At 39.4% G+C, this 23,709-nt stretch overlaps 1 protein-coding gene and 1 long non-coding RNA gene across 2 annotated transcripts; one reads left to right on the forward strand and one right to left on the reverse strand.

The window, feature by feature from the left end:
• ppfibp2a (PPFIA binding protein 2a) lies at window positions 1–23,214 on the forward strand. The gene is made up of 24 exons (XM_042417374.1): window positions 1–2,725; window positions 5,091–5,338; window positions 8,139–8,225; window positions 9,280–9,393; window positions 11,209–11,340; window positions 13,321–13,617; window positions 13,964–14,056; window positions 15,487–15,598; window positions 15,803–15,835; window positions 16,484–16,545; window positions 17,210–17,288; window positions 17,470–17,594; window positions 17,709–17,776; window positions 17,863–17,923; window positions 18,175–18,304; window positions 19,278–19,419; window positions 19,892–20,020; window positions 20,312–20,462; window positions 20,685–20,796; window positions 21,107–21,195; window positions 21,378–21,500; window positions 21,891–22,016; window positions 22,115–22,303; window positions 22,400–23,214. The coding sequence occupies exons 1-24, from the start codon at window positions 2,662–2,664 to the stop codon at window positions 22,619–22,621; spliced, it is 2,988 nt and encodes a 995-aa protein (XP_042273308.1). The 5' UTR covers window positions 1–2,661; the 3' UTR covers window positions 22,622–23,214.
• LOC121900826 lies at window positions 2,709–4,423 on the reverse strand. The gene is made up of 3 exons (XR_006097099.1): window positions 4,304–4,423; window positions 3,733–3,769; window positions 2,709–3,633 (listed from the first exon to the last, which is right to left on the reverse strand). It is a non-coding gene; the product is annotated as an uncharacterized LOC121900826 (long non-coding RNA).
• Window positions 23,215–23,709: the final 495 nt, after the last annotated feature.

Genomic DNA, 23,709 nt, shown 5'->3' on the forward strand with positions numbered 1-23,709 from the left:
TAGCTCTCTCTTTCTTCCTCTGTTTTTGGAACATACACATGCACACAAACGCACACTGGCACAAAAATGCAGATTCAGTGTTAATTTGTTTTATTGGCATGACATAAATACATCTGAGCTGCCAAATCACATAGAGGAGAAATAATGGATGAAGTGAAAGGAAAAATAATTTAACAATAAAATCTGACAGTGAGTGTCTAAATATAAAATGCAAATAGGGAAGCAATTATTAAAGAAAATATACATGGATTGATGTTCAAATGTTGTATTTGTATAAAGGAACCATGTAGCCAAATGTTAAAATTGAAAGAAAAAAGTACAAAAAATGAGTTTACTTATTTTGTCTTGTACCGTGGCAGGATTAGACTTACTTCAAAGCTTGCCAAGTGATACTTTTATCCTCCATCAACAGAAAACAAAGCTTTTCATTATTTGGCAAGGTCATGCAGCCGTTTCAAAACATTGAAACTATATTCCTTTCTCAAGTGTTTGTATTCAGAATAGGTCTCTGGGAAGTGTAAAATCCATGTGCATGGTGGACTACAAACATGCTCCCATTGGGTCTATGCCATTTTGAACAACAATTATATTTCTTGTTTTTGATATCTCTCTCTGTCCTCTCTCTGGATTTGGATGTTGGTACTTGCTTTTGACCAGGGGAGCGACCAGGGTTTGTTCAGCTTTACTAACCATAAGGCAGCACTCTGACCTCCTAGCACCTAACATCTGTCTGTGTTCTGGGAATTCGAAGACTAACACTGCAGTGTGAATAATGAAACAAAACAAAAGTATAGGGTACCACTCTCTCACCCCTCTGCTCTGTCTCTCTCTCTCTCTCTCTCTAAATAATAACAAAATGTCATTTGCTGTGCACTTTCTTCTTATTTTATGCACCTGCAACTTTGAGGCAATTGTGTCAGATGGAGCATGGAACTTTATGCCGCACTTTTTCTCAAAGGCTTCTACTTTATCCACTGTGACTTGGATTGTACCTCCTTTGTACATTGCTCTGAACAAATGTTAATGTAAATGTCATTGCTCTTAGCCAAAACAAGACTGGCTTGGACATTATGAAAAGGTGAGGAGAAGGATAGATAGTAAACATATATAAAATGAATACTAAGTAGTATAGTAAACAATATCTGTGATTGCAGGGTGTTCATTTAAACTCATCTCCTCTGAATAAAGATCTGATAATATAATAAAATCTGTATTCAATATTCTGAGAATGTAGAAATACATTATAAAAAAATGTTTCCCATTTGTAATATCTGCACTAACAGCACCGACAGATGGTCTTACATTTAGATGCATGCTACATCATATTTTCTGTCATCACACCTGTTCGTTTAGTCAATACATTTCTTAACAAGCATATTCAGCATATTGTTTTACTTTTTACCAGTAAACTCACAGCATGACAGAAGGTATGATATGTTTTCTTGAATAGTGATGCACCCTGTTGGCCATAAATAGCATAGCACAGTTCATGGACTCGAATGAAATATGAAACAATAGAAGGTGATAAATACTTAAACAAAAAGATAATTAAAGTAAATAAATGACTGGTGTCACTGGCACTGGAGTAGACCCTGCATAATCTTCATGGCAGTTTTGCAGTTAGGATTACAGTAAAAAATGTTGGAAAGGTTTATGCATTAGCACTTTCAAAGTTAAAACTAAGCTTCTCTACTCCAGCTTACGACAAAGGGATTCTTAAATCTGAATGTAACACCATGCCATTTCTTATCAGACCTCATATTATTTTAAGATGATAAAGAAATTAATATAATTTAACTCATTGTGGATTTTTACCTGTCTTAAATGCAATGCCAATTGAACAAACTTCCTTTATTTTTGTTTCACTGGCTTACTCAGCTGAGAAGGTTTTGTTATAGCAGACGTTACAGCAATAAATCATGGTAGTATGCTGTGTGGAGGTTTGTTTGTTTTCCTGTTATGCAAGTCAAAAAACTGACACTGATATCAAAACAATGAATGAAGAATGGCCAAACCTTGAGCACTCGTGGGTGCGACTGCTCAGTCAACTGCTGCTTTTTCCAGCTTCATTGTGCATTGCGTATCATTATGAAGTGTTCTCTCTATCATCAATGTCAATCAAAATCTGGTTACTATGGTCCAGTGTTCTGGTGTGACCTCTTTAGCTCCACCAAAATACTGACTTTGAGCTAAAGAATTACTTGTGTTTGCTCATTACATATTTCGGGGGTTGTTTTTGCACCAGCTGATCAAAATTCATTCACAATTTATTAGTTGGACTGAAAATATATAGAACTAACAATGAAAACTAAAGGAAAAATACAAGCTATTCTAAATATGAGATTTGGCCTCGTGTGGATAACAGCGCTGACAATGGGTAAGGCTCTGGCCACAAAATGAGAGGAGAGTTTAAAGCCAAAAGCCACATTCAGGAGGTTATTTACTTGGAAGTCGCTCAGATGTCAGGACAGCTGTTGTAGCTTTGCCGTAAAAAAAAGAAAAAAAAAAGAGCTGAGAGTGACAAGGAGGGGGAGTAGTCTACGATGCTCTGTCTTACTGTGGAGAATCTCTCTCACTCGCCCTCAATCAGCTAACACTCTGTCTTCTTCATACCAGTGAATAAGGATTTACTAGTGCTGCCTTAAAAGACAGTGTGTTGCCATGGCGTCAAATGCCAGCCACATGTTGGAGGCTGCCTTGGAGCAAATGGATGACATTATTGCTGGTAAGAGTTTCTTGTTCATTATCAGACCTTAGACTGCCCAGTTTCTAATTGCAGGCCTCCATAAAACCGGCACTGCCCATATGATTTCACTTTGGGAGATTCATACATATATATATATAGTACATAGAAAAACATTTGGGTGGTCATTTAAATTGTGATTGATGAGTACGTTTCTAACAAGCTAGAAGAAGAAAGTTAGTAAAGCACAGGAAACCAGTATGATTCAGTTGGAGATGACTGGCTTTTCTGTGAACACTCTTCACTAGCAATTGTATTTTGAATTTTTATTGTTTCCCCTTGTGCTTATGTGTATATCTCTCACTGTGCACTAATTGCATAAACCCTATGTTACTTAACAAGTAACTTTTTAGTGTCTTCTCTTCCATGTTTTCTAGCAGAGGTGATACATTTTAGGCAGTGCTGTTTGTCACAACCTCAGCAGTGTTTTTGCACAGGGTCAGAAGACAAAGTTCTATTAATAGAGGTGACAGTCCAACCATTAGCACACTGTGCTGAGAAACTACACCCCTGATAACACGTAAGGTTTACATGACTTAAGTATACATCTGTCCATTGGTCTACATTATGTACTGACTGCTTTACTGTACCTTTGATTTAACTTCATATAGCAGCCATGCAAATACTTTCTGCTACTTAGACATGATGATTACAGTAACCTACAAATTGAACCTGTAATTTGTGGTTTTCAGAAGCCACAGTACAGCACTCAGCTATTTGATGCTATTTACGTCCAGTGAGCCACATGGTTGCACAATAGTGCCCTCAAGAGGTGATTTCAAGAACTATTCTTATTATACTAAGGCCAGACTGGTCCCTGTGTGCAGAGTTTGCAGGTTCTGCCTCTGTGTTCACATGGATTTCCTTCCACAAAAAGGAAATTGTCAATTCTTGGGAAAACAAAAAAAAATTAACATGTGTTAACGAACTGACAATAATATGACCATTAGTGTACACAGTATCCATTCACTGTTTTTATGAATACTCACTGCCTCAGGAGACTTTTCAATCCCAAAACATCTGCATCTTGAGGGAAAAACACGCACACACAGACACACAGACACACACACACACACACACACACACAAACAATATTAATTATTGGCTTACTAACAAAGACATGGGCATGCAAAATATTACCCAACAGCTCCGCACAAAACATTTTCAATATGACTGAGCTGAACTTGGTTTCATGAAACAAATTAGTAAGAACAAATACAATCTCTGTATGTCTTGCCTCTGTTGCCTGACTATACGGTAATATATTGTTTTTTTTTTACATTACTTCTCAACAGTCAAAGGTGTATGCCTATTGTAGTTGTGCTACAATCCGTTTACAGATGCAGTGGCTGTCAATTTACCATACCATCAATCATTCTACATGGTGGCACTGGTTCCCAATTTAGTTTCTTGGGGAGGCTTATGGTATCTGCCATTACCTTACACACAACAACTTACATTAACTTCAGATCAAACCGGAAATATTTAACACCATTGAGTAATTGAATCTGTCCATATCATGTGACAATATATGTGTCAGGGAAAGGAAAAGGGTGCTACCTGCAAGGTTGAATGAAGGCCTGAAGTGAAGTTGTTGAAACTAACAACCCCACAGTGCATCGCAGCAACTAACCAGGCAGTTCTGGATCTCGGCAGAGGCTGCGTTTGCCCTTTTGCAAAGACTATCTGACCGGACAGAGACAGAATAGGTCATGTCTATCAAATTCCTTTGTTCTACTAATTTCTTATCTAGTTAAGGAACACTATGAGAGATGAAGATGGTAGTAGTATTTGATGTGTTGGACTGAGCAGGGTTTTTAAAAATGGGGCAAATAGTATGATTTACATTGCAATAAACACCTAGAAAACATTCACATCTTTGTTTTCTTAAAAATGATTTCTTCACATTCATCCTCTGAGGAACAACCTGTAGTATGTTTCTTTTTTTTTTAAACTTACTTTTCCCTCTGACAATCATCATCTTGACTTGATGAGCCTGTCTCTGGAATTAGAATAAGAAGTATCGGTGAATTTAAATATCATGTATATAAGTACATGGAACTTTACATAAATTTTGATTAATTCCAACTTAGGTGTATTACTTGATATTCATTGATTTAATAAAATATTCACTAATCAAGGACATGATTTGCCTAAGTTGTCTAACAGTATACACAATGTTTGTGGAAGTTCACATTTTGGATGGTAAAACCAGGTGTTAATGTGAAATACTACTAAACTAAACCATTATACTGTTCTGGTGCCCAAGAATGTAGGATGTTATCAAGTTATCTGAGTTATTTTTCTGTTGTACAATATGTTTTATTTCCTATGTTCTTTCTTTTAGGCAAAATTGGTGAAGGGCTGTTTAGTGCCCTGATGAGGCTGGATGTTCAGGATTACCAATCCTCACAGAGTACCCAAAAACTGACCCTTCCCCCACCAGTGGATCCCACCCTCAAGGCTCTTCAGCTCACTGACGCCCTCAGGGCAGTGCTGGAGGGCCAGGAGAGTGAGGAAGAACAGGACTCTCTCAGGAAACAGGTCTCCACTGATACAGCACACGTTATACTAAAATGGCTAGAGAGGGGTGAGGTGAGTATGGTGTAATTCACATCTGAAGGCCTTCAGTGTCAGACAGGCACCATGAAAAACATTTCATAACACTCAATCTGAAATATCCAAAATCCAATACGTGAGAAAAAGGCTCAGTTAGAGAAGTGTTATTAAAGCAACAGTCAGCTACAGTCAACTATAACCATGGATTTTATTAGTTGCGTGATCGGGTGGTCTTTGATCCTGGTCATCAACATCTGGAGGGCTTTTTCCTGTCTGCTAAGAAGGAGCGAGCTGGAAGCTGGATCCATTGCAAACTGCACTGGTAATGAGATCCAGAGCTCCTGTTTAAAGTACAACCAGTTGCACCCCCTTTTCACTGTCCCACTCTCCCTTATTTCCTTCATCTTTATACTCCTGCAATTCTCCTGGCTTCAATTTCTGCAACAATTGTTTGTTTGTCTGGTCCACGTTTGCCTCCACCAGTATTTACCAGTATCTTCTCCTCCTTAAAATTTGATGTTGTTAACTTTACACTCACATTCCCCGTTCAGTTTCCTCCACTCCCTCCTTCTCCTCCCCTTCTCCGCACCACATCTGACAAGCATGTGCTGCAGAAAGTTTCCTCTCCCCTGTGCCCCTTTAGGAAGCCCCGCAAAATTAGCTATAGACTATAAGAGGTACTTCAGACAGAACGAGAGAACAGGCTAGAGACAGACAGAGAGAGGTACAGGAAGAAGAGAGGGAGGACAGAAACAGATGAGAGATCACGAGATGCAGCAAAAATGGAGAGATGTTTGTAAATAATGAAGCAGTTTAAGTGTTTTTGAGAGAGAGAAAGCAGGAGAAAGAAAGAGGGGGAGTTAGAAAGAGGTACTGTGGGAAAAGTGAGGAGAAGAAAGAAAGGGAGTAGAGCCAATTGGCATAGTTTAAGTTATTCAGCTCAGCTCTAAAAGTCTCCGGCTGCCCAGACTCCAAACCACACGGACCAAGGTCCTCACTGCACTCTACAACTGTAACATAGAGGGTCTGTAAGAGAAGAGTGGGATTCAGGGAGATTGAGAGTGCAGCACAGTTAAGATCCAGTGTTGTGTCTTGCTGTAGATTTTGGTCTCTGTTCATCCGCCTTGGCGCTTTGAAGCACCAGCTAAATTCTGTTAGTATATAACATCAAGAGCCAGACCAACTGTACAATGGGCCTGCAGAATGGAGTATGATATTGATTTCTACAAACATTTTGCTTGGCTTAGAAAGGTAAGACTGTCTCCACTTGCATGTCTATTCTTGATACCTTCATATGCACGACAATTGCGTAAAAGGTCATGGTTGTTTTTTTCTCCTGCAGTGTTGTTGTTTTTACAACATAACTGTGGTTGACATGGTAGATAATTTGGGAGGAGCACATGCTTTGTTTGTGAGTTGAAGAGCTGTGTTGCAGAATATGCAGCAGAGATAAACAAGCTACTAGTGGGCTGTAGAAGTTAATGCAAGAAAGAAGCAGCTAACTGAGCCATGGGTATTTCAATTATAAGTTGCATTCCTTATTTTAGGGTAGATTTTAATAAAACAGATTCTGTCACATCTTACCTACCTCCCAAAATATGTTGTATTAAAGCTAAAATTACCTGTTTTGACAGATAAGGTGACATAGTGTTTATTTTTGTTGAGTGAGATAACATGTGGGTGAATCGTGGAATGCACAAGTCTGCCAAACTGGTCATAAGGTTAACGCATTTGAGGGGAAAGATAAATGGATATGCATGTCAGCTGAGATCCTTTCCTGCCACTTGAACCTATAGGGAGTCTTTGAACAACACATACCATCATGCTGCCATTAAGGAGACATTAGTCCTGCTTGCATCCTTTAGGTTACAATTCTTACTAACTGTTAAATCCATAGAAGAAGCCTTTTTACACATATACCTGTCAATCATTGTGAACTACAACAATGCCATGTCCACTAGTTTTCTCATATGAGCCTCAAGTCTATGATATATGGATATATTAGCTATCATATGATAAATCATCATGACAGTGGTGCACAATACACCAATATGAAATATGTCATATGAAATATGAACAGATAAGTAAACACAGAGTGGCCAAAAAACAGAAACATCTCCATGATATATTTTTAATTGGCTGAAAAATAATTTGCTTGAAATAATTAAGCAAACAACAAGAACTAAGGGAGCTGTTCACAATTTAAAGTGAACCAGGGTCTATTAGTGCCAAATTCTAAACTAATAAAAGTATAAAGGGGACTGGAGGAGAGACTCGTAGGAGATAAATAGCTATTGATCACTAACAGTTAAATAAAAGATTATCTGTATTAACGCTTGAATTATGCAATTACTGTACATTTAAATATCATAGTGTTAAAACACATGACTTCTGTGTTTTTAAGGTCTGACGCAAAGAGTCTATTAAAGGCTTAATGGTATTTTAAAATCATTGCAAACCACTTGAGCTAGCTGGCTCAGGATGATGAACGCTGGGCTACATAATGTTTCCATGATTGTGGTTGAAAGCCTGGATTTCTGAGAAATTTGAGCTCATTTGGTTGCTATTCTACTTCCCTTGCACACAGATCGCTCTGAAATATCCCTTAGTACACAGGCAGCCTTGAGCTGAGCTCAGACTTAATCAACATTTTTGTTTTGTGTGTGTGTGTGTGTGTGTGCGTGTGTTTGTGTGTGTGTGTGTGTGTGTGTGTGTGTGTGTGTGTGTGTGTGTGTCTGAGGCTGCAACCTCGTTAAAGAACAGATTTGACCGACTGAACAACTGTTCCGTATTACAATGTATTTACTGAACTTAATAGCTGACCTTTATTCCAAAGGTAAACCTCCATTCATCTGGCAACAGTGAGTCCTACCAGGAGCGATTATCACGTCTTGAGGGAGACAAAGAGTCACTAATTCTGCAGGTGAGATTAGTCACTCCTTTGGATCTCTTTCATTTTTTCACTGTGTATGTTGTTTAACACAAAACAATATTATCTCTGTCCCTTCTTGTATAAGATTTATATTACCTTTAAAAAGGTATTTGCAGTGGTAACATATTTAACCTTAAACATGCCTTCATATCCATATATAAAGGTGAATCAGCTGCATTGGATATAAGCCTGCTGAAATAAAAGAGGCGATACTGTATGACACCAAACTGTCAGTGGGAACTGATTCTAAACAGTGCCAGTGTCACATAACTGTGAGGGGAGAGCCGAGGAAGACAAGGTGAAAGGGCAAAGGTAGATGAGAGTGTTATGTTGTAAATGTTGCGTAATCGCAGTGCTAGTGGATAAGCGAAGCAGCGGTAATAAATCTGGGCTTGGTGATGTTACAACACTCAAATGTCTTGTTTTGTGTGGTGTGTTTGTCTGTGTGTAGGTGTGTGCAGCGCCCAGGCCTGCTGAACATGTGCTTATCTCAGACAGGTTTAGGCTAGCACCACCATGAGCTGTAGCATGTAGGTGTGTGTGAGAGCAGGTGCCCTGTTTGTTTCTTCAGGCCTCACATAAAACATTCCTCTGAAAATCCGCTCCAGTTGGCTGGTGGGGCTTGCATTTTACCATGTGATTTGCTATTATGTGGCCTTAATAGTCTCTGTTCAGATTTATGTTTAACCTGTGTGCTGCTGACATTGTTTGAGTCACTGAAGTGTTGCAAGCACCTACTGAGGCACAATGAATCATTCATTTCTTCTCAAAGGAAATGTTTGTACTGTTAAATCTGGCACAGATGTCGAACTTTCAACAAAAATGAGCACCGGCAATAAAAATAGCTGACACTCAATAAGGTTTACTGTTAGAAATTCTGTAGTAGGACCTAATACAGAAAATCTGACAGTTTAGGAATTCACACTAGGCCTAGGCTGCTAATGAAACCAAATATTGATTACACAGTTTTATTGTCCAGTTTGGGTGTAGAAAAAAAGATTCTCATTTCCACTATCTTTCTGTCCACACACACATACACACACAGGTGAGTGTGCTGACAGACCAGGTGGAAGCTCAGGGGGTGAAGATCAACGATCTAGAGAGTTCTCTGGTGGAGCATCAACACAAACTCAACTCCACAGAGGAAATGCTGCAGCAGGTACACAGCTTTGCAGACCTCAGATCACACTGAGTTTTGAATGTTTGATTACTGGACTAAAGTCAGGAAACTGTGGCTTTTGCCAGGAAACATCCAGGCTGTTTATATCAATATTGTTCTTCCATTTAATGAGATGTGACAGGGCCAGACTGTCCATCTATCTTTTAAATATGACCCTTCTGCAGTTTCAATCTCTGCTCATAAGCTGTAGAATGTAACTCGGGATGAGTTTTGCCTCCTTGGAAGAAATTCCTTGCTAAGATTCCAGTGTATTTGGCTGCACATTACCTTGACAACCAAAATATTTAGGATGCTCAGACTCATTCCAGGACAGTGTCCCAGAGTGTATGCCTGGTTTACACAGGGCCAGACTGGTCTGTCTGGGCAGGTGATTACAGCGCCATTAGCCACACCCCCAACCTGTAACCACCAGGACTGAGTCCTAGCATGCTCTGTCTCTCTCTCGCTCTCTCTCTCTCTCTCTCTCTCTTTCACACACACACACACACACACACACACACACACACACACACACACACACACACACACACACATACAGAGAGAGGGAGAGAGAGACAACAGAGGAAAGGAGAGACTGACTAATGAGGAAGGGAGGAACAGCTAAAAAAAGGTGGAGAGATGGGAGGGAGAAAGAATAGGGGTGGTGCTCCTTTAAGAGTTAGAAGTATGTCTGAAACTTTCAGTTATTTGCTTTTGACTTCAAATCTACAGAGACTTTGCTAAACCCTGCAAATGACACTGAATGGAATGGATGTATGAAACTTAAATCTACTGAAACCACAAGATACCGGAAACCGTTGTCTCCATGGGGGAAACACTCTTACCTTTACTCTGCTGCAGGCAGACAATAGAGTAGGATGAACCAGGTAATGTACGGAATAAATGTATCTCTTGTCAAGTTTCTATTCAAAGTAGACCTTTTCAACTTATTCTAGGAACGTGTCTTTTAGCAATCTGATGCTTTGTAATGTTTAAATCTAAGTGTAGTGCTGTATGTGTGCAGTGTACCAAAGGGCAGCCAGGACTGGCTTCTTGGAGATGTGGTCATTATGAGGCTTTGGACTTGAGCCGTAAATCTCTTCCTGGTGACAAAGCTCTAATATTTTCCATGTGCACTCGAGAAGAAGCCCAGATATTTCCTAAAGCCAAAGTTTTAAATGGATGTATCCATATGTACTATTTGCCTGCTTCAGATGCTCATTTTTGCACTTTAAGTGATTTAGCACCTGCTTGACGTGAACTAAATTAGTAATACATCTGCCCACATAGTCTGGCTTAACTCTCAAGGCTGGCAGCCATTCTTTATGTATGAGGTGGGCAGATAGTCACAGAACGGTGGTACAGTAGACCTATAGTCTCTCGCAGCACCAGGTTTGATTGGCAGCAGTTCACACTGACAGGATCATACACCTGTCAAAGTTATTTTAATGTTCTTTCTAAAAATGTTTGCATGCTTTTGGTCACTCTCTCTCTCGCGCGCGCTCACTCTCCCCCTCCCTTTCTCCCCCCTTCTGCTGTGTACTTTGAGTGAGCTGTGAAATAGGCATTATAAATAGTGGTCATGGGTTGTGTATATTTAGCCACTCAAACAGCGTTTGAAACCAGTGGGTTTGTCTGAGGGGACTGTTATTACAGAACGGGTAGCTTGCTGTGCCTCATACTTAATGCTGCCTTTGTCCAGTAAGTATTGCCTGTTGTATATCATTAAATGGATTATGTATTCATGTATGTTTGTATATACCTGTATGTCAGCTCATGGTGCCTCATGCTCTTGCTGTATGTTGTTGATGACAGGAGCTCCTGCATAGGACGTCACTGGAGAACCAGAAGCTGAGTCTTATGGGGGAGGTGTCCTACCTGAAACTAAAGCTGGCAGACATGGAGGGAAAACAGGGCCACGGGGCTGAGAGGCAGCACAAAGCAGAGGTAGGGCTTCTCATTGAGCCAAATATACCAATTCCTTGTGGTCAGAAAGGTAATTGTTAATCATTATAATAATGATTTAATATACATGATGTATGGATGAGTGAGACTGTAGTTTGCCAGCAGTTATTTAAAGCTAATAGTTATCCATCAAAAGAAGGTTCCCTTGTTGGGTAGTACCGGTTGGACTTAATTTACTTGCTTTTATTTAATTTGCAGCACAGTTTTTAAGTTTAAGCTATCATTCTTTTAACTCTGAGTATATTTTTGTGATATATTCTTGTTTTGCAAATTTGGGAATATGATAGCCTATAAGGACTTCATTTTTTTCACTGAGCAATGTTTTCAAGGAGGAATTATTTTAGCTAGAATGCTCAGCAACACTTCTGTTTTGCTTCACTCCTTGGAAATTCAAACCTAACTGTGCCAGGAACGACAAGGGTACACACAAAAATCTGTCTCGTGTTCTGATGGTTCTAACCTTGAAGTCAGCTGCTAATTTTATGGAAGTCCATAAACACTTTTTGGACGAATGGAAAGAAACATTCACCAAAACCGTGGCTGTGTTGTTCCTGGTAAAGTCTACAGGAAAAAAGGGTCTCCATGGGGTTTAAATTTTTTGTCATTTCAAAGTGAATCATGTATTTGCTTAAGATTGATGTGTTAGGTTACTAGCAGACATCCTGGGCATTTAGTGACCATATAAATTGGAGAAAGGGAAAGTTTCTATGCAGCACTATTACCAGACAGGATACTGTAATGGATGTAGTTACTGTCAAAACACGACTGGTCAAAGAGCCTTTGTGTCCACAGGTTAAAAGAGTTCAGGCATCGCAGAGCTGGCATGATGGATGGCGGGCCAAATATGAGTGTGTGTAGGCTTCAGCCCAGAGAATTTTGTTCTTGGTGGTTGGCAAAGATTGACTAGGCCATTCTGAAAAAAGGACCCTCTTACTAACTGAAGTCATAATCCCCTAAACATTTGATATTTATATGAAAAAAGATTTATTTGAGTATTTTTGACTATCTCTGGGGATTTGAATTGTATTACTAAGCAGAAAGAAAAGGTATAGTTGTGTTATAGTAGACGGCAGCGTTTCAGCACTTCTCAGTTCTGCTTTCATCATGTGCGCAAACCCCACTTTCCCTACAACAGCTGTTTGGACTTAAGAAGAAAAGGAAAAATCTACTTTGAACACTTTACGGGCCTCCCATGTGCTGCCTCCACTCAACAAACATGTACACACATATATGCATGTTCATACACACACACACATACACACACACAGACAAAACGTGTTGAAGCCTCCTTGCCATGGAGCCAGTAAGCTCAATGTTAAATTTAGCCATGGAGGCACTCCATATCATCTGTCATATCCGCTGTACTGGTCCCCAAGTGAGACTTCCTCTGTCCACAGTCCTAGCATAACTCGGCTGCTGTTTACACTCTTTCTGCAGGAACATGGCCACGGTTCACCTCTAAACAAGCAAAACCTATTCACCCCTGTTGCAATTTATCATCTCAAATGACCTATTTGATCAACTGAACATGCATGAATTTAGGAATATGACAAGGCACAATGTTAATCCAGTTATGGTAGAAGGAAGAGGGTAGTTCAGGTTCATGAGCAAATACAAAACAATATGTGTCTGCCTAGACCAGATGAGGCTTTAACTGGCCCAGTGTGTCTGTGTATGGACACCAGCCAATGATCCATGTTTTTAAGACAGTTTCACTATCGGACTTGTGAATTCAGACCAAATCAACACATTCTTAGGATTTAATATATCAAGAGATTACCTTGACATAAAGTAGATAATAACATTTATTTAGAAGGTCACTCCTACAGCAATGTGTACACAGACACACACACACACACACACACACACACACACACACACACTGACACATACTTCCAGTATTTCCTCTTCACTCTCTAAACATTTCTCTCAATTTTCTTTCTCCCCCACTGCATCTGTCAGATTGTAGTGAATTTCATTAGTGAGCTGCAGGAGCAGATGTGTAGGTTTCAGAAAGAGATCAATAGCAAGATCCAGGAGAAAAAGGCCTCGGAGATCCAAGCTGACAGCGGCTCTCCAGTGGCGTGTCCCACTGGGTCCACTGAGGGCCAGGTCTCAAACCCCGGCCCCTCATGTGACAGAGCTACAGGGGTGACGCACAAACTAGAAGAGGCTCCAGACGGGCCTGATGGGAATACACACAGCCTGGGAGAGAGTAGCTCAGATGCAGAGCAGCAGTGCCACTGTGGAGGAGAAAGTGTAGGCACAGCCTGTTGCATGACTTCTGACTTTGTGTACAGCATGGGTTGACCCACTTGTGTGCGTGTAATCCTTAGGTTCAGATGCAAATTAAACATGCACTCCCCAAACACCCTCAGCTGGGCTCTATGTCCATTATCTGTTTTGAATCAAGACACTGTTTTCATTGAGTGTCACAACTAATTGATGCATTTTTGATAATCTGATTTCATACGGTGTGTTATGAAAGAAGAGATTTACTAACTACACCTTTATATTTAATATAGCTGTTAGAGTGAAATAGTTCTATCTGTTGAAATCTTACAACTGACATTAATTGGGTAAATTTGATCATCATTTGTTGCAGGGTTTGCTGAAGGAGCTCAGGATACTCAAAGACAAAGTGGAACACCTGGAGGATCAGAAGTTACAGTATGAGAAGAAACTTAAAGCAACAAAGGTAAAATCAAGTTCCGATTTTTATGGTGTCTAGACTTTGCAACACAGCATCAGTGCCCAAATTCCACTGCTAACTGTCTACTCAACTTTCCTAAATGCTATCCAATCCAGTGTTCCAGCCAGTTAAGTGAGTCATACTGAACACACTCTCTCATTCGTGGACACCTATGTTTTCTTCAAAAGGCTAAGAACTATTTTAAATGTGCTGTACAAATAGACTTAATAATGGCTTAGCCTTTTTTTTAAATGTCCTAGTTGTATACTTTGGCATGATCCCAGTGTATTAACTTCTCAGGCTTGCTTGAGCTATTTTACTTGCTCTCACCCTTTGTCCTCTTTTAGGATAGAATCATTTCTTTTCCCCATTATTTCATTATCTGTCTCTCTGCTGTCTTTCCCATCATGCACAATAGCTGTCTGTGTCTGTGCATTAGATAAGTTTCATGTTGCTGCTATTCTTCTACCTGCCCACACAAACATTACACTGATTTTAAAAGATACATTTGCTACTTCACTTTAATTCCATTTGTTCATAACAAACTAACCCCTGAAAGTGTTGCCTGAACAAATCAACTTCCAGTCTCAACCTGATTGGCATTAAGGTCACACAGAAAGAAACCTCTTAAAATGTCAGAATTATTCACATACCTCAATCATTTTTTTGGTAGTTTCCAAAGAAAGTCTGCTGTTCTTCATTACATTAGTTGGAAGTTCATCAAATATCTTACTGGCACCTCTCCATCGACGAGATGTTTATCCAGAATTACACACTGAACAAATACTACATTTCACAAGGAGATTGTTAAACAAATATTTTCAAATATTTTCCAGCCAAAATCTTAATGCACGATTGAATAATTGGCTATAGATGTTGATATAGAAGATATTCAGCTATATAAAAATGTTTTGTGTGTGTGTTCAATTCTTTTTCACCTAACTTTTCAAATAAACCAGTGGGAAGAAATCTTTTGATTAAGTTAAGGTGAACATGGGTGTGATATGGGATATGAGACATAAAACATCATTTGCTACTTTCTTCTATACAACATGCAGAGCACTGGCAAACAAATCAGCCTGAAGTTAACTTTATTGCCATCTGTCTTTTACTTACTTACTTCAAAACACACTATAAACTTCAGACAATATTTAGTTCCCTAAAAGTTAGAGGAAAAAAACGTGCTTTGCTGTGGGAGTTTTATATAAGTGTTCTTTAAATTTTTTTTTTATATTTTATATCTGACAAACATGCTTCAAGTGAAGGCATGTGCTATCAGCATTCCTTGTAATTAAAATGTATGTACATGTCTTATTTTTGTGGATATGAAAGATCTGCTATCTGTGCATGTTAAAACAGATAAATGTAGGTGCACAGACTCGTGCAAAACTGCTTGTTCTTTAAGTTAAACATTCCTCATTGTGTGGCACCCGCAGGCAGAGATCAGCAGCCTTCAGCAGCTTCTGCTCAGTAAGAATGCTGAGATCGAGAGCTTGCACACTCAGCTGCTGGCCAGACCCTCTCTTTCCACCGAGAGCTCAGAGAGAGGTAAGCAAAGCATCCGGCTTCCAGCTCTCGACCAAGCTGCCAACAGACTCTCACTCTGACAGAGTTACCCAGCCTGATAGGTGACACAGTTAATGACTCCCTTTTGCATTCATTAACTTGCAGTAACTGCTGTGGGAAAAGTCTGTCTTGGCCCTTAATAAACTGTCTTATCGTGGGTCTCTGTCTCTCTACCTTCTCTCTCAGAGGAGATGTACAGGAAGAGGCTAAACACCAAATGTAAGCTTTAACAGTACTTAATGAAAATGACTTTAACCCCGTGAGCCATGTCTACCTTTGATCTTTCATGTATTTCCTTTCTCCCGACATGTCCCTTTCTTTTATTATCTTTTGATTTCTCCTGCTCTGAGGGGCAGCTTTGACAATCGCCAACTGGTTTCCAAAATTACTTGATGCGCTATCACTCCTCCCTTTGGCTTCTTTGTTGTCTTAATGGATTCCTGAAGTCATAATGTCTTGTGTTTTCATAATTTTGTCTGCCATAGATAAAACCCATCTGGGGTGCTTAGTATACTCACTGTCACTCACCAGCAATGCTCCCTGTATGCCTGCAAGTGTTATGAAGAAAGGGCTGTGGGCCCAAATATGAGAAAGCTGACATGACTAAAGCTATGATTGGTGGATAAAAAAGGCTTGGGTGAATCTAAAAATACATGGTTTAGATGACACTTGAGTTAGGAATAAATCTACAACATGCTAGCATGTGTTTTCTCCCTTCATTCCTTTCTACATAACCCATGTGCTACTGTACATGTCTATACAAAATAATGATTTATATGACATACGTGCCAATACAAAATAATAACTTCTATGACATGAGCAGTTGCCCTTAAATATTAATAATCATAGTGGGGATTCTCTTTATAGACCAAGAGCTCCACAGACTTAGGAGTGGAATGAAATCACTGGCAGCTGCCAATGATGAAAAGGTAAGTTATCCTTTCTCTCTCTGTTCAACACAGCTGTATGTGATTATACAGCATGGGGCAACATGTGCGTTGTCATTAGTTTACTACAATGTAAAGAGTCTTACTGGCCTGTACATAGCAGCACCATCATCACTGCTGTTTGGAAGGTTAGAAGGTAACTTTTTTTAGATGTTGTCATTTCTCAGAGGCACCGCCCTCCAACCATTTATAGAACAGAGGGGGCTTTTGTATTCTCCCTCCCAGAGAATCTTGGATTTTAAAGACTTACAGACATGGGTCTACATGTGGCAAACTAGTGAAGACACACACGTACGCACACCCCAGGGTGAGCCATTTCAGTGAAAGCCATACTTAAGTAGGCCTCGATCTGCCAAGCCTAATTTTGGAGTGAGCTGCATTAAGAGAACCATGGCAAAACCAGGCATGGGCACCACTTCAAGAAACACACACTCCACACAGCTGGTTACCACAACTAAGCTTCCCAGCCAGGCCTGTGTCAATCCCCTCCCTAGCCACTACTTTGATGTAAAGGACATATGGTGAAAGAGGGACGTTTTGTGTGGCATATCGGTCGGTAGCAAAGGGAAGAAGATAGTTCATATGTGTGTTTCCTAACCTTAGATAAACATCTTAATTGAACTCTCCCTTCTCTTCTTTTCTGTAGGACCGGCGTATAGAAGAGCTCACTCTGCTCCTGAATCAGTGCAAGCAATTCAGAGAGGTCACTCACATCACAAGGCAAGGTAATCAGCTTATTCACTCCTTTATCCTTCCCTAGTGGGTTTTTTTTCTTTGTTTTTGTTTTTTGTATTTTCTTAGCCACGTTTGAGCAAAATGAAAGCCACCACACTTCTTTTCTTCAGAAGCAAGATTTGCCACTGGTTGAGTTGTGGACAAAAATGTGTCTTCCATTTGTTACTGTAGCTCCACCTGCTGTTCGTACATTGTCGAATGGTAGGACTCCTTCAAGCAGCAGTGAGGAAGAAGAGCAGCTGCTGATGAAGAATGCTGACTCTGCTAGTGCAAAGTCTGAGGATGTTAAGTCTGATGTGGGTGTAAACAATTTAAACTGGTACTCATAAAGTGATAATTTATTGTTCACTTACTGAATGAACATGATCTTAATTTCCCTGTATCTAAATTTTTTTTTAACCATTTCCCAGGTTTCCACGAACAGCTCTTCCTCCCAGCAAGCATCTCTTTCATCAGGCCAGAAGGACAGTGATTGCAGGTAGTGAAGCTTTTTTTTTGTCAATGGACCTCTCCAGTATATTGTAGTTGGTTTTCACTGAGATAATTGTGTTTTTATCTTATCAGAACAGAAGCGCGGACTTTATCAAGTAGCATGAGTGACTTAACAAATGGACCATCACAAAAGGTATTTTTTATCATTGTAATATACAATTCTCATGTATAAAAAATGTCATTCATCCTTTACTGCATAACAAGCACGGATGTTTCTCACAATTTGCGACAATAAATGTAAGCTACTGTTTATTACATGACTGATACATGACAGCATTTTGAATATAATTACAGTTTATTTGTTTTTATTTGTTAATTTACTGTCTTTATACCATAAACCATATAAATACCATTTTGTTTGTATTTGTGTGGGGTTTTATCCAGAGTGACAACAGAAGTCAGACGCTGCCGGTGAATTCGTCTCTGACAGAGGAGAATGTGATAGGAGACAGCGGCAGTGAAATCCAGAGTGAAAGGTCTCCAGATGGAAGTGAAGATGGAGACTCCAGCCAAAGTAAATCCAGAGATATTAACTCAGTATATATATATATATATATATATATATATATATATATATATATGTGTGTGTGTGTGTGTGTGTGTGTGTGTGTGTGTGTATGGTGTCATTTATGATGTGATGGATAGCGTGCAGTACAAATCATGATATAGGATTAGACTTCCTTTTCTGTGGAATAGTCCTGGGCCTGGTAATTCCCATGAGCAGACAGTGCTCGTATTTGAAGCAAACCACTCTCCTTAGACCAGACAACCACTGTACCTTTGATCAAAAGTAATTGCAGAGGCTCCTGACAGAGCAGAGGGATCATGGGATAGACTTTCTCACCAAACACGCCCTCTCTCTTGCTCTGATTGACCACATTTATCCCAGCTCCACCCTACCTCAACTTCACTGACCAGTTTTAACTTGAGCTCCACCCTGATTTCTCTACAGCTATGTTCTGCTGCAAAGTGGAGATTGTCTGTGCAGCCTACATCATAATCACACCTAGTTAATTTTAGCTTAGTATATCTTTTCCTTTTCATGGGGCATTAACTGATGAATTGTTTGCTGAACTCAATGGTCTGTAACCTGTGCTCGCTCTCCTGAATAGAGCTCTGTCAAAAGGCAGACCACCACTCGTGCGTCACTTAGCTCTTAATGTTCTCTTTGGTATGAAAATTTTTTTTTTTACAGGCTTTTTCCTCAGTCATCAAGATTTTGTCTTCAACATCTTTACAACTACACAAAAACTATATATTTAGCTAGTTTTTTCTAAGTTACCGTTATTGAAATGCTTGTTCTTGGCAAAATTATAGTGGGGCTTTGTCTGCTGCAATTACTGTGATACAAGTACACTGCCATTATTAACTTATCAAATGCATCTATAAAATAATGCATAATATAACCCTCTACAGTACAGTCATACAATTTGAATCGTATTAGTACGTTGTATTACACTGACTGTGGTTTTTATAACCTCTTTCAGGAAAGTTGGAGAGACTTGATGACAGCACTTCAAGCGATAATTCCCCTGTTCATTCTGGGGCAAATACACAGCCTGGCCAGAGAGCTGTGGGCTCACCAGAATACATGAAGAATAATCGGAGCTTGAAGAGACTCTGGGGAAAGTGAGTTAGGGAAAATATCGTACCTTGATACGTTAACATTACATTAACACAGATGATCACCATTTGAATAATGTTTGTATATATCTGTACCATCATATGGAATCATATGGTCTATATAACATATTTAATTGTGTATAAATAACATATATAGGTTTATGTGATATAGGAGAGAAACAACATACAGTATATAATTTTTTTGTATATAAATAATACATACATATATAACTTTTCTCCTGCCACTACATTTGCAGAGTGGAAAAAAACTATTGTGACAAAACTGTCAGAATTGTAATAAATGACCATTTGCGTTTCACTTACAAAAGAGTAATTCACAGTATTTTCCATAATCTCCTTTATCCTTATTAATGATTTAGTGAGTTTATACTAAATGTGCCAAATCTGATTACTTAACTCCGAAAATGAAAGTAGCTGCCAGCAACTTTATCCAGAGAGTTTACTCTTGTCCACACAGACTTCGAAGAACCCAGTCTGGAGGGCTCCAGGCAGGAGATCCAGATGCTGGTCAGTTTAGAAGAGGGGGACTACGTGCGACAGCAGGACCCAGACTAACCCGTACCCCTGAATCTTATGACCCTGCACGGTAAGAGTCAGTGTACCTCTACATAACTACCTGTAATATTCACTCACACTGAAAGGGTTTTGTCTCATCATTACTTTGTTGATTTGAAATTACCTGGTTTAGTCCCCCCCCCCCTACCATTTCCTAAATGGTCAAATTAGAAGACCCCTATGAAATACAAATTCAGTTTTGAATGTATGGTATATATTTTTTATATAGGCTATATTTTACTGTTGATATTCTAAAAGAATGTTTTTTTAGATACTTATACTGAATGACTTTAATTTGCTGATTTGTGCCATTTTCTTTCAGTGATATGAATATTCCATTCAGCCAGTGGACCAAGGAGCAGGTGTGTGGCTGGCTAGAAGACTATGGACTGGGCCAGTATGTCAATCTCACTAGACAGTGGGTTGAAAATGGGCAGACGCTGCTATCTGCCACACCTCAGGACTTTGAGAAGGTCAGAGAAAGTTGAAATCCACTTTAAACTAGAACTAAGTGATAACACATAAATTACTGATATTTAAATATTGCATCAGAGAAAAAATATTACTGATGGATAAACTGGAAATTAAAAAAGTTTTATCAAAGTAAATTAATCTGCATTGTGTGCAGGGAGACCAACAATTATGCCACAAATTTCATTGAGTAACAAAAAGTCCTCTGTCTGTCTCTCTGTCAGGAGATGGGTATGAAGAACCCTCTGCACAGGAAGAAGCTGCAGCTGGCCCTGAAGGCATTCACCACTAAAGTTATAGAGAAGTCGTCAGAGCTAGACTACATCTGGGTCACCCGTAAGACTCTTTCTACATGGAACATATTGAACTTTGCATGTCATGTTGTATCCTCTCATTTGAATCATATCTATTAATAGTGTGGCACCTCTCACGTCACAAACCAAACAAGAAAAGCAATATGTACAATGTAAATATATTTGACAAAATGCAAATATAGTCAGCATTCAAAACAAGGAGTGAACTGTATTTTAAATGAGCTAGAGTAGAATAAATATATTTTGGCAACTGACTTCTGATAAAGCTTGTATGAGCACTAAAAGTGCTGTGAGTAGTGAAGTGAATTAATTTCAGATATTTATCTATGTAGGCTGGTTGGATGATATTGGTTTGCCTCAGTATAAAGACCAATTCCACGAGGCCCGTGTAGATGGTCGGATGATTCAGTACCTCACAGTGGTAAGACATAATCCTGCATGTATCGTAATATTTTCTATTAAAGTGGATGCCTGCAAACACATTTATATAGATTTCAAACTTCATTTGAAACACACCAAATGATAACATAAATTCACATACTTACTTATACTATTACCTATATTTGCCTAAAGCTCACTGATGTTCCTTTTCTAATCTCACAGAATGACCTCTTGACTCTAAAGGTGACCAGCCAGCTTCATCATCTCAGTATTAAATGTGCCATTCATGTCCTTCATGCCAACAAGTTCAACCCTAACTGTCTTCGACGCAGGCCTGGGGAAGAGGTAAGCCAAGATGAAAGGAAGTGAATGAAAGTTGAAAAGATAGACAGTGCTAATGTCGGTTATATACATATTACAGTTATGTTACGTTACATTTTTGTGTGTAACTTAGAGATGCCAACACTAAGAACTGATAGAAGAGTGCAACACATTCAAACAGAGGGGTGTTTTATACTCTTAGATGGTGAACAGAGGTCATAACAGCAGTTGCCCACAAGATGGCAGCAAATACACAATCCCTCCCAATATAGAGACTTTTTCCTTTAATACATCTGTTTCCAAACCTTAAGCACTGTGTAGCTGGTGTATTTAGAAGTGGAGTTGATCAGCTGTGAGTAAGATGGAAGGGGATAGAATATGCCGATTAATATTTCTATTTCTAATATTCCTCAGAAACAGCCCTCTCCTTCAGAAGTGGTGCAGTGGTCTAACCATCGTGTGATGGAGTGGCTTCGAGCAGTTGATCTTGCTGAATATGCTCCTAATCTACGGGGCAGCGGTGTTCATGGTGGTCTGATTGTGAGTAAACTGAGCTGTCTGGAAGTTATTACAAATCATTACGTGCTTATAATACATGCCTGGAGATCTACATTTGTTTTCAATACGTTCTTCCATAGATCCTGGAGCCTCGTTTCAGCTCAGAGACTTTGGCCCTGCTTTTAAATATTCCTCCACAGAAGACTTTGCTCCGCCGTCACCTCGCCACAGCCTTCTCTGCCCTTGTGGGGGCTCAGGCCACGCAGGAGAAGCGAGAGTATGGCAATGCCACAGGCCACGTTCCCCTCACTACCACAGCTAAAGTGAAGGTAAGAGCACAATCTGAGCATCAAAATTTTCTGTGGTTGTTGCAGAATAAAATCATAATGCTCTATTCATTGGTCTGACTTTTTTTGTGTTTTCAGCCAAAGAAGCTGGGCTTCACACAATTCAGTCACCTCAGAAAGAGGAAACCTGATGAATCTGCGGACTATATCTGCCCAATAGACAGTGGAGCTCTGACAGTAAATGGGGTCTCACGTTTACCCTCTGCAGCACTCAGGGGCCTTAGCCCCAACTTGGACAGACATGCTGAGAGGCAGGAGCATGAGGGGATAAAAGCTCAGGCTAATGGCCTCAAAGAATAATTAAAAAACAGTTGTGAACTCCACTCTATCCAGTACACTCCCCTCTCTCTCAACAAGTGACTTCATGATCAGTGGAAATCCAGAAATGTACCCAAGATGCGTCCACATAATGTCCTCAGCAGATGATGTTCATTATTGTTAATGTATTTTTGAACTACATATTGCTTAAACAATATTCTCTAAAATGGTGATGAATGGTGACATTGTGTGAAATGTTTTGTGAAAGCTGCTCTCTGCATTCCTCATACGGTTGGATTCCAAAGCTTCGGCTTTTGCTTTAAAACTATGCTTTTTACTGACCATTTTGTATCTAAACATCTGTAGAGTTAGTTAGAATATTGATGGTCTTTTCTTGTTCTATATCTGGATTTACTGTACAATATAATAATTGACTCCAGTTACTTTACGCATGGATGTTTCTTATTAATTTTCTGTGTGACTGACAAAAAAATCAAGCCAAATAATTGATTCTTGATGGTATACTTACTCTAGGTCAGCACCTTCAAGTAAGCCTAGTTGGTACTTAAGATTTTCCGACCAGAATGTTGCCATGTTTCATAAGATTATTATGAATGCACAGAAATACAATAAACATCAGGTCAACAGTTAGTCTTGTTGGAATCTTTTGAGAAGAAAAAACCCTAATTATCTGTCTTCATCAAAGCAAATGGTTTTGCTGCCATCTGGTGCTTAGATGCTTACCACTGTCTCTGAACACCATGATCACATCTAAACTTTAGCTAAATAATAGTATGCTATACTCACATGAGCAACAGATCCATGTTTAGGTTTTGAATCTTTCTAATCACAGAAAATTGTTAATATTGCTGCAGTAAAGTTCATTACAGTGTAGGGTGAGAATTTTGTGAGGGGTTTCCAAAGGACATCACTTCCTTAAGATCAATTGTGGGATCTTCAATGGTAAATGCTAGGCTGGATCAGCCGGAAGGACGAACTCTCAGACGTATGGCTAGGGTTAGGGTTAGGGTTTAAGTTAGGTTAGGGGCAACTGGTACTCTGAGAATATCCAAAAATGCACGGGTAACAAGTTTCTCTTCAAACTAGTTTGTTTGTGTTAGTTATGGTCT

Source organism: Thunnus maccoyii, chromosome 1 (assembly GCF_910596095.1).
Source record: "Thunnus maccoyii chromosome 1, fThuMac1.1, whole genome shotgun sequence".
Lineage (NCBI taxonomy): Eukaryota > Metazoa > Chordata > Actinopteri > Scombriformes > Scombridae > Thunnus > Thunnus maccoyii.